The 12,605-nt window shown below is 35.2% G+C and overlaps 1 protein-coding gene across 1 annotated transcript; it reads right to left on the bottom strand.

Annotated features, from left to right (window-relative positions):
* Positions 1–656: 656 nt before the first annotated feature.
* Positions 657–12,401, bottom strand: LOC104461750 (band 4.1-like protein 2; the record flags this gene model as incomplete). The annotated part of the gene is made up of 6 exons (XM_010073442.1): positions 657–1,910; positions 3,818–3,956; positions 6,688–6,768; positions 9,199–9,297; positions 9,847–9,969; positions 11,841–12,401. Coding segments are annotated over 5 exons (972 nt in total), but the record flags the coding sequence as incomplete, so codon positions are not given.
* Between the last annotated feature and the right edge of the window lie 204 nt (positions 12,402–12,605).

Here is a 12,605-nt window from a genome sequence, read left to right as displayed (position 1 = left end):
GTATTCTTACAGTACTAGGCTGGGTGAGGTTCTCTTCCCCTTTTTGAAAGGCAGAATGTCTCTGTTTTTGAAGAAAAGACTGTAAGACTCTTGCCTGCAATTCTTCCAGGTAACGTGGGATGTAACTGAGAACGCCTCTGTACGCACACAGCAATAAACACCTTGGTTACTGTTGTCTTATGATATCCAAATTATACAAAGCCAAAACTAATAGGAATTTCTGTTAAGCAAGCATGCTGACAGATGGCAGCAATCTAAACTGAGAATAGCACCAAAAATACATCGCTCAGAAGTGAAAAAGAACTCAGGGAGCAGTATTGACTTGTTTTGTTACCTGAAGATCATAGTACATCCTAACTCAATGAACTCAACAGAACCACTTGCAGACTGAGCAGCATTTTAATTTGCGCTAGGCTGATCAAATCTCATCTGTTTTGTCATCTGAAGATTTATTTTCTGAACCACAGAAACCAGGATGCTTATTATTAGGAGACAGGCAACTGTGCCACCCTTCTAGTAACCCTGGAGACTACTTGTACTAATAAGCCCTGCTTTTCAAGGTCCTGTGGCCTCTAGAACCGCAATTCTCATAACCTACTTGCTCACCTTAAACATCTTCAAAGTTTATGTCTGAGTGCCAAAAGTGATACAGAGAATAAACAACTTTATTTCATAACAGAATTACAGAAAGCAAAATATCACTTAATACAACTTGAAGCTGCTATAAATCTAATTTGGCATTTTAGCTATACACAGAGTTAACAGCAAAAAAACCCCATAACAAACAACTCCCTTGCAACAACAAAATAAAATTAAAATCCAAAATAATTAACAGGTTTTCTCAATGGCAGTCTCAAATGATGGTACTGTCTTATTTCTTTATGAATGGGGTCCATCATACACCTTTACTCAGTATCCTAAAAACCTGCATTAACCATTAGACGAAGCATCTGAAATGTATATACCTTCTCAATAACAGAAATGTCAGTTCTAACATGGAGTCAGTGAGGTTTAATAGAAAGCGAGCATTCTACATGTGTATTCAAAATAATGGAAGTGTTGAAGTTTGGACACAGTAAGAAAAAAGCACTAAGGTTTTAAGCTGCCTAGTTCATCTCTTGTTGGAAGAAGAGAAAGATATTTTGTTCTTCTTTCCTTATCTGGAATGCTGCAGACAGCAAAATGTCTGCAAAAAGTTGAGCATTGGCACCAAAGTGCAAAAAGAACACAGTGCTCAGCCAGAAGCAATGTGTCTGCAACTCCTCCTCCTCTATAGACTGGCACACCATCTCTGCGCCGCAGAGAGGAGAATCTTAGAACAGAAAGAGTTACAGATATATCAGTATAAAATTTATCCAAAGAAATATATTTTTTCAAATTTTAGGAAATGTATTTTTATAAAAATCTTTGTTATGTGATACCATATATTCACCTGAATAATCTGAAAAAAAAAAAAAAACCCAAAAACAAACCTGTAAATTACTCCAGTAAGAGATTTCACTTGAAACATTTGGAAAAAACTTTATCTAAATTAGAAAAGATCCCTCTTCCTGCACTATTACAACCTGCTCCAGTGAACAATGCTTTCTAGGCTTCTTTTTTGTTCACTTTCATATAACTAGGAATCAGCTTCAAAAATACAAGTATTTGTGCAAAAGAAGATCATACCCTCTAAAACTTCATCTAAAAAAAATAAAATCTAAGATTGTTAAGAAGTGGTTATAAAATATAAACAAGAAAGATTGTAAGGGAATGTAGACCGAAGATGTTAAAATGGAGTTTGGTATTGGCATTTATGTCTTCAACATCTGGTCATCATTGCTAGGCTTGGTGAATTCGGTAGAGTAGTGATGAGTTGGAATGATTACAGTTCTTCATAGTCATGATCATGGTCAGTATCATTTTTACTTCTATAAGAAAAAGGAGAGGGAAGATTATATAAGCATTTATAATGGACACTATGTGAATGTCACGTCATCAGAGTCAAAAAGTCATTTTTTCCATATAGGTTATTTTTGGGGAAGATTATTATTAAAAAAAAGCTGCATTAACTAAAGACCCCTTTGATCATGAGGTAAACAGTAATTCTGTTTCTATCAATGCTTTTCTTGCTTTAGTGTATTTGTTCCCCACTCCAAAATTCTCATGGTATTTTAATAGCCACCTCTTGCACAGCTTACTGAAAGATTTAATCCACAGTCTAGTGTATTTCAGCTGAAAATATGCACCTCTGATCAGTGACTAGTTCAGGAAGACTCAGATTCCTTGATAACAGTCACCTTTCACAGTGTAGCATCCAGCAGATACACTGCATACCCTCTCAAACTGACAGTTGCATCTTTTCTCCTCTGGATCACAGACGTGATACCTGACAGTGAAATCTTAAGCTCTTAGGAAACTCAGGGGCACAGGAATAAAACTGATATTCTCAACATGAGAAATTATCAGGGTTATGTGAAATACATCCTCCTCTATTTATAGTAGCTTACATCAAATTTGGAATCAATTCAGTGTCTCCTTTTTTTATATATTCCTGGCTGAAGTGCCAGGAATAGTGCCCATGACATCTAGTGGTCTCCTGAAGCTGCAGGATGAAGTTTATGACAGGTAGCTTTCTTTGGTAAAAAATTTCATTCAATACTAAGGGAATGCATGCCTGTGGAGGACCTAGAACTCTTTTTCACAGGCCACAATCACCATTGTATAAATCACCAAGGAAATAAGAATCATGACAATTCTCATTTCTTTAAAAAATACAAAATGTATTTCTCTTACCTTGTCTCCCCCTACATGAACATTGATCAAAATGCTTATTAAAAGCTTAAAGTTGTACTAAGACAAAGCATTCCCTCTTGAGATGTGCCAATAACATCTCTTCTCTTCTAGCTAACTACAGACTCATCAGTAGAAACTAAGATGTTGCTTTTTAAACTTTATTTTTAAATCTCTCCCATTGTTATTAAACCATTACAAATTATACCTTTTCCTTGAATCTGAATCTACAATTAATAAAACCATCAAGTTCGAAAAACCTGAAACTTCAGTTTCATGACATCAAACAGTGTGACAATCAAGTGAAATCTGAAGTTTTATATATACTCAGTTACTGAGCTTTAAGACACTAGCTTATAAACAGTGCAACAGAAGATTCATTCAGTGTTCATTCTGATCTTTCTATTGAATACTTCAAGTGGAGCAGGGGGCTTTTTTTTGGTTTTGTTTTGGGTGGGGTTTTTTTTTTTTTTTTCTTCTAGAAATGAGGGCCTAATAAACTGACATTCCTTCAAATACCTCTTTCAACTGATAAGAGGCTTGCCCCTGCCTGGGCAAAATGACAAAAGGTTAAGTATTCCAGCATTCTTAGGATTAAGAATTAGCTGACTAAATTAAAACATCCAAGTGTGCCTTTTCACTACTGGGAACTGCACACAGTTTTCCCACTAAACAAGCAAGATGTAAGGCAAGGACTGTGATTGTACATGTAAACAAAAATGTGACGCATCCTTCATGTTTCGCAGAAATAGCCCAAACACACTTCAATATGAACTACAAGACACTTACCACACATCACAGAAAACGCCATGAGAGTGCTGTGACAAAACTGGGTGGCATATACAGGAAAATTTGCAATTAAAGTTAATGTCAGATTGGACCTAAGATAAAAATTCTTACACTAACAGTCTACTACAAGCACCTGTTTCAACTCACAACTTTGTGATATCTCAAAGACCCACTATATTTTTCAAGCCTTTTATTACAGAACGCAACAGAAAACTGATGTTATGTTTTCCTATGTTAATTATATACATAAGCTTACCTGAAGTATTTGCTTGAGGGTATTTTTGATTTTACTCTTCATCTTCCTCAGCAAGTTCAGTTTCTTTGTGTACCACCACTCTTGTGACAGACATGTCAGGGTGCTGTTCTTTGGCTTCTTTGATTGCCTGTGCCAGGGCCTGCAAATGTATTTGAAATATGTAACTTGACAACAGGAAAAGGCCATTCACATGGGGCCAGAGAATGGGAGAGCAGCATAGGGAATTTTGGTTATAATTGTTCAGAACTCTGAATTCCTGAACTTGAGAGGGCTCAGGGGGAAGAAAAAAACCCAACCAAAAACCAAATAACAAAACCAAAATACAAAACACAACCCAAAACCAACCAACCTCCAAAATACAAAACCCAAACCAAAACAAAAACAAAGCAACTCACTATGCTACAAAGTTACCACAATTTCCAGAAATAACAAATAACCATAAAGTTATCCTGTAACTTTTCTAGCTCATTACAGGAGAAAAAACAGTATTCTTATAGCCCAGAAGTTTTTGAACATCTGCAACAGATCTGGCAAATAAAGACTTAACAAGAAGGTACACAGTAGAAAAAAATAAGAGTTCCCCTTCAGTTTCCTGAACAAAACGGAAAGATACTTCAGGATGTGCACTAAGTATGGTACTAAAACTCTGGAAGATCATAAAAGAAATTTCTTTCTCAGCACAAGAATCTCTTTTTTCTGCTTTTACTAGTTTAAGAGAACTTTCTCCAGCTTAACTCAGGGAAGTGCAAATGTAAGTATTACTCAGTTTATTATAATTCCTCCTCCACATTTTAAGAATTTTTATCTTCTTAAGAGATGTACCAATACACACAGCTGGCAGTTGGACTAGATGATCATTGCAAGTCCCTTCCAACTGAAATATTCTATTTTATTCTACACAAGGCTTTACAGTCAATCACACAAGAAGAAGCAAAAGACCACCTTGGACTTTCTATTCCTCTCCTTGATCTAAATTTTATTTCAGTGAGTTATATTACCATTGAAACCCAACACAAGAAAAAAAAAAGAAGAAACCAGAAGGCATTCTGAGGCAATAGCAAGTTCACTGTTCACCTTAGTATCAACCACAACCGAAGAACCCCAAATATGCTAGAAGAAGCAGGAAAAGCACAGTGCAACAAAAAGGCTTATCTTAATTTAGAAAAGTGACAAGTTCTTGAGCCATAGGTGGCAAATGGGAGAAGAAATAACTAACTCTGGAGAGAGATGGGAAACATCAACATTAGCCACATTAACTATTACATGATAATAAATTTGAAGACCTTTTAAGGAAACATATGCAGAAGAACACACAGTGTGCATTGGTACAATATTGATCTTTGCTGATGTTTTAATGCTAATAATTTATTAGTTTGTCTTTTACAATACGCCAAGTGTAATCTCTGTAGTACAAATGAGGATTTAAAAGAAAGTGGCTGATGAGATTTAAGAATCAGTATTTATAACCAAACTATAAACAATGAAAAAAAATCTTAAGTCTCTAACTGTTAAATTACAACAAGTAACACAAGCATTTGTATTCTCAAACTCCAAACTCAAGTATTATTTTCCTATTGAAAACTGTTTTGGTGATGTATGGAGCTAGAAGACAAAAGAATAAACTTTCAGCATATAGTTTATGCATTACTGAAGAAAAAGTGGTAGAGATTTCTTAAATCTGTTAAAAGGGCTCTCTGCTGCTTTAAACTTCAGTAATTAAACCTTATTTTGTACTTCCTCTTTTATAGTTTCATTTTTTTACTTCATGGTCCACTTATGTCAAAACAAAGGGCTTAGAGAACTGTCTGGTATACTAAAGGTATTGTGTGACCTTTCCAGATGTCTGAAGCACACTGAATGTGTATCAAAGAAAGCAAGAGCCATGCTTGATGCTGAACAGTCCTGTCATTTAATTACGAGTTTCAAGAAGAAATTCAGCTTGTCAAGAGCCACTTTCTGGAAGCAAGTCAAAATATGAAATTAACTTCCCTGAGAGCTCTCAGTATATTACAATTAAGAAGTTAAATTAAATCTTGTTATGTTGATTTGTGTTGCTTTCATAAAGTTAGAATCGGATTCACTGCAACTTCATGCAGAAGGGAGGCTTTTCAATTTCTGTTATCCAATGACTGTTGATTTACTTTGTTACTATAGTTTCTCAGATGAAAAACAATAAAAATTGTGTAATCATCACTACAAAGAATAGATAATTGCACTCAATTATTTTCCTGTGTACTGCTTAAATTCATCAGGCAGAAGTGATTTTAACCTTAGTTTCTAAGACATCATAAAATACTGCTTTGGTCCTGATAGAGATGAGAGGTACTTATGTAAGATTCCAGCAGATTAACAATTTCTTTTGTTACATAGAATTCTTTAAATACAAATCAAAAAACTATTTTATAAGTTTGAGCAGTTTATGGTTTAATGTATTTCAAAGCTTTCAGACAAAATAACTGCTGCATTCAGATATTGCTGACACAATGCGGTACAGGCTCCCATCTGTTCAGATTAATGTACCAAAATAAGATTATTTTAGTAATGCTTTTCCTCTCAAATGGCAAAAGCAGCACTGAACAAATCGGGTCTCTTCTGAAAAAAGCAATCACTTTAAAAATAGTAAGAAACCCATTCATGTGATATGATGCAAAGTTACAAATGTTATTTTTCTTTCTTAGATATTCTAAAGGCTCCTTATTCACAAAACACGATCACATAACAACTTTGCCACAATTAACAGTCTCAGGGTCTTCCTATGTCCTCTTATTCAACTTCTCTACCTTTCCCTTATTTAAAATTTCTGAAATACCATCTAGATGTCACAGGACTAGAAAAAGCACATGGTAAGTGTTAGCAGCTTACATACTCACCTCATCATGGTCAATATCTGCATCTCCTGTAATGACAATGCGCTTCTCAATTCTTGTTTCTGATACCCCACCTTTTACCATCTACAGATCACACAAAAAAAGAAGAAAACATCCTTGTAATTATTCCATATTGCTACAAAGCACTCCCTTCTGTTGCAATGAAGCAAATCAATTTCTGTGACTGAGTTGCAATTAGTAAATATTTTCAGTGCTAAATCATCCTTTCCTTTTTGGTTATGAGGTTAGTCACATTCGAGTAATTGCTAAACTTGATAAAAAACAAGCAATAAAGAATTCCTTCTGTTTCTGTTACTGGAGCCCAAGTTTGAACAGATCTAGATAAGCAGACAAACTGGAATTCCAGCTTCTGCCATATCTGGCAACAAGGAAATTCTAGGAGTCTTTTATTTCATTTCAACCCATCTATCATTGGCCTCTTCTCAGTCTCTGAAGAATCCCACGCCATCAAATACAAACATATAATCACAGAATCATAAAATCATAGAATCATTAAGGTTGGAAAAGACCTCAAGGATCATCAAGTCCAACCATCAACCCACATCACCTGACTCACTAAACCATGTCCCTAAGCACCACATCTACACGTTTCTTGAACACCTCCAGAGATGGTTTTCAGTTCTGCTGTCCACAGACCTTAGTGAGATATTTTCAACATATTTCACATTGCTGATGGAAATAATTTTGTGCTTTGTTTCTTCATTTCTTACTGTAATGATTAAAATATTTTAGCTTATAGAAAAATTCTCACAGAAGTAACATTCTATGCTTTTTAAAAATTATTATTTTAAATCAGCCTGTAGAAAAAAGAATAAACTACTACTTAAGACACACTGACTGTATTAGAAAAAAGAGGGTTGTCAAGCATTGGAACAGGCTGTCCAGGGAAGTGGTGAAGTCACCATCCCTGGAGGTATTTAAAAGATATATAGATGTGGTGCTTAGGGACATGGTTTTAGTTGTGGACTTGGCAGTGTTAGGTAACAGTTGGACTTGATGATCTTAGAGGTCTTTTCCAGCCTAAATGATTCTATGATTCTAAGATCCAATATGACTCTGTTAAAAACACTATTAGAATATTAAAACTATTTTGGCAGGTCCCTTTATCAATAATGAACAGTCTGGGATATAAAATAGAAAGTTAGTTAGAAAATTCAAATGGTCTTTTGAATCAATTATAAGCAGTCAGTAAGAAAAGCTACAGATCTGCTCCCTTATGGTAATCCCAGTACTTTTTTTAGTAGAAAACATGACTGAAACAATTTTCTTTAATGGTCCATTACAAAAAGCTGCATTATTTGACATCTGAACTTGACAAGTAAATGTCCACTTTTTTCCCCCCCTCTAGCTGTGATAGCACAATTTCTTCAATAAAGACTTTTTCCTAAAATGGTGGTAGCTTAATGATTTCAAAAGGGAGCAGGAGACTGAAAAGGACCTGTTGAATAGTCTGCATAACAAAACATACATATTTTAAATTCTGAGCTTACTTTATTTCATGTGACTTATCTGACAACTTTTCAACACCATCCTTCCACTGTCATTCTATGAATACAACTTTCAATCTTCAGAATATATATATTGAATATATATCCAGTGAGCAGTGAATTATTGATCCATTGTGCGATAATGTGAAACTTCTTGTGTTGGGAAGAAAAAAAAAGAAGTCCCAAACTTACACCTTACATTTCACTCTTCCCTTCTACTTCACCCTAGACAATGCTTTCTGTAATTTTATTGGAAAACTATGTTAAGAGTTCAAAGACAAGAGTTCAAAATTGTGCTATTTGGGCATGCCTCAAATTTGATAAATATTTACATAAATTAATAACAACAATAATAATCATCCTCAGCACTCTTTGGTAGTTCTAAAATACTCTGGCATGAAACATTACATGAGATTGAAACAGATGTGATGTCCTGTTAACACAGAGTTTTTCTTTCCTTTTCGAGCATGTCATGCAGAGCGCATAATTCAGCACCAGAATATGGCTGCAAAGTAATCTAGTGGTATATCTGTTTTAAAATATGCTCTAAACCTAGCAGCACAAGGATCATCAACGCTAAGGCTGAGAAAACACTGTTTCAGTTCATCCTTATAACTGATGCCACTAGCAAACCTCAAGACAAATCAGTTGCAGTAACAAAGATTCTGTAAGACATCAGTCACGACAGGACTGAAATTGTAAAAATTTAGGTACATACTAATTTGTCAAACACAGAAATAAGACCTATATGAAGTACTAAAAAATCTAATCATATTTTTCTCCCTTTCCCTGTCCTGTTTCCAGAAACTCCTGCTTCTTCATTAGGGCTTCTCTGTTCAAAATCTGTATACAGAAATATCAACTCACTCATGCCTGGAATGAATCCAACCCATTTCAAGTCACCTTTCTTCAATAAATTAGCAAATATATGAGAAACTTCATGTAAGACTTTATTTTGAGGGTTTGGGGGTTTTTTTAAGTTCAAAGAGACATTATTATATTTTACCTTTGTGATGTGTGTAGTTGTAGTAGTAGAAATTGACTCTGATGTAATTGTCTGTGCACTCAGTAGCACACCAGCATTGCCACCAGCACTGCCATCAAACTGTAAGGAAAAAAAAAAAAAAAGGTATTTTTGTATTTTGGCATTTAAAAGCTTTGTTTTAACAGGATAAAAAAAGCTGGTTTTCTTACCAAATACATTCTTTAGCTCAGTTAGAACTGAAATCTAAACAGAAGCAATCCAAGTTTACCAAGTCATGTAAAACTGTTGTGGCTCATTCTTGTGGAAAATTTATGATCAAAGTTACATGTTCCTTTCAGGAGCAATGAGATATTTCAGTCAAGTTTCCAAAACTGAGTTATACATTTGCAGACATCAACTAAGTCCTTAAGATAAAAAAAAAAAAAAAAAAACAAAAAAAACCAAAAAACACCCACACAAAACCAAACACCAAAAAACACTTAGAACTTCAGAAATAATACTGCTCTGTCTACACACATTTCACTTACCTAATTCATAGCCAAAGTATAATCTTAGCTTCTAGAAAAAAGTACAGGTGTCTGAAAAGCATTTTTTAGACATTATCTATTCTGATCTATAAGTAACCGGAATAAAAACCAGCTTGCAAATATAATAACCCAGACATCATACCTGTGGAGATTCATATGTGATAGTTTTAGTTTCTGTTTGAACAATTGGAACTTCTTTAGTGGAGATTTCAGTTCTCTGTGTGGCATCTGAAATGGTTACCATCTCTGTTTTCACTACTGGAGGCTGTGGTGCAAGAAATAACCAAATCAATTCAAAAGACAATAGAAGGTTTGTAAAGTGGACTAAGCAAACACAACCAAAAACTCTAGAAAAGTGTAACAGTAAGATTTGGCTGTCTTCCCAATCAAGAAGCATGCAATAAATAAGCAAAGTGAAATGAAGACTAACATACCAGCCCTCTAGTATCTACACAACACGGTTGGAAAATTTAACCTCCCAATAAGCTTGCCAAAGTTCTGTTTCAGCCAACAGTACATATGACAGAAGGCAAGTGCAACATGGGTATTGAAAATGTGTAAAAGAGCATCATTAGGGGGAAAAAAATAAAAAAAATCTTAGTTTGCATAAGGAAGCTGATGGCTAGCTCAGATGAATAAGTTTTATATTAGAATTATCTGGGAAAATACCTATCTTGCTCAGTTCAACTACAAATAAGGACTAGAAATTCCAAGGAAATTACATAAAAGTTTATCTTTTAAACATGTACTACTTCTGGAACAGAAAAACAACTTCGACAATTAGATTTTAAGCAGTCTACATTCAATGCAATAATTCTGGAAATCAATGGCCTCTACTGACAACAATCCTAAAAAGCCATTTCAGCGTCTAGAGTTACCTAGTGGTGTTTCATACATTATCATGAAGAAAGCAATTAACCAGGGGTCTGTAAGCCAGTGAACTCGTGATTTATTTTATTTGACCAGATTTTCCATACATTTAAGAACTCAAAAAAAAACTAGCAAAGCTTTCTGATACCTTTCTAGAGGTGTCAGCTGCTCTCTCCCATTGATTTTGGATGCATATGGTGGAAAATCCCAGAAAAAAACCCAAACCTTTATTTCCCTCACACACACTTGCACACACAGCAGCCCTTCTCCCCTTCCTCCACACTAGCTATGTTTTTAGGAATTGTGGGTGCCTGCAATTTCTAAATGTCTTGTAAACTAATTATTTCACATCACTAATCAGAACACCTGTGTATGCAAGACAACAAAAGAAAGAAGGTAAGTTGTTCAGATTTAAGTGCAAAGAAAAAAGCATTGCCATCATTACAAGAAGAAGCAGTTACATAACTAGGAGAAAACCCACCCAACTGTTGAAAAACTCAGCAGAAGGTCATGCCAACTTTACAAAGAGATGTATTCCTGTGCTTCACTTTTTTTCCTTTCTGCTTCTTCATAAAGTTTGCCCAGTAATGAACCCTTCAAACTTGTTTGGCTTAAAACTGATTGTGACTGGAACCCATGCATGCTTCCCTAAATATCTATTGCACTAGAAGACTTCATAGTAAGATCATGATAAATGCTTCATCCCTTTACAATGCAGCGCTATCACCGATGCAATTTCTAGCCATACACTCTAGTCTATAAATTCATAACATTTTTTAAAAGGAAAAAAAAAAGCAAGAAAAGCAGGGAATAATGAGGGGAAAAAAAAGGAACAAAAATCTGTGACATGTTTTGGGTGTTTTCTAATTTCAATTGCCAATAGTTTTCCAATCACAATTACATGTCATGGACATGTCAAAAACAATCAACAAATAGACAAGACGAGACTTAAAACACTGGAAACATGTAAATAATAAATATACATTATATATGTGCATATAAAATAAGGGGGACATAAAAAGGAGATGTCAGTCTTCGGAAGGTTTGCCTTACTGGTGATTCTCACTCAGTTCTAGCAAAAAATCAGAAACCACAACTGAAAGAGACAGAATTTCACTGCTCATCAATGGTTTCCCCTTCCAAATGATCTGAATCTTGTTGGATGCCTGAAGAGCTAGAGGAATAGGAGAAGAAGAAAGGCAGGTATATTTTCACCCCAAGAAATACCTCTGCTTAATCTAGTTGTCAAACTGTTCTACCATTTACCTCAGAACAACAAATTATTTGTGGTGCAACATCAATGTCAACATGAGATACATCTCCATTGAGTCTGAGCTGTTCTTCCTCTTTTTCTTCACCTAAATCTTGCTTAATTTCCTCTGACAAATTCTTCTCTTCTGTAGCTACAGTAACTGCATTTTCCTTGACCAAATCTTCAGCTGTAACTTGTGTGTGCTCAACTGGTATATTTAGTTTACTGCCTTCTGGTGTGGCTTCCATATGCTGTACTTTTTCTTCACGTTCTTTCCTTTTCACATCTTCCTCTTCCTCCTGTTCTTCCCTGATGACTTCCTCAACTGCCCTATGATGTGGCTGGTATTCTCCCACCTCTTCATCCTCACTCTCACTACTACTGCTGCTGCTGCTACTGTCTGATGGCAATGACGAAGAGTCCTTTTTTGACAGATGCTCCACCTTACATGCTTCCCCAGCATCAGTGGCAACTTGTATTTTCCCTCTGTTGGTTTCGTCTATGACTAGAGTTTCTTCTATCCCAACCTCTGCCTGCTTCTTCTCCTCCACTATGTCCAGAGTCTCATGTAAACTCTGCACAAAAAACATGGATGAGGAAAAACAAAAGTAAAGTATATGAATAAATTAAAATGATGGAAACAAAATTAGCTAATGGCTGGTTCATGTCATGTAGAAGAGAAAAGATTATTGTGATGGTTAACTGAAAAAGAAAGGAAAGAAAAAATGAAGATGGACTGGAAGAGTTAGAGCCAAATTTAAAAGCAGTAGAACCTTATC

Source organism: Pterocles gutturalis, unplaced genomic scaffold (assembly GCF_000699245.1).
Source record: "Pterocles gutturalis isolate BGI_N339 unplaced genomic scaffold, ASM69924v1 scaffold18167, whole genome shotgun sequence".
Lineage (NCBI taxonomy): Eukaryota > Metazoa > Chordata > Aves > Pterocliformes > Pteroclidae > Pterocles > Pterocles gutturalis.
This window is presented reverse-complemented; position numbering and strand designations above follow the sequence as displayed.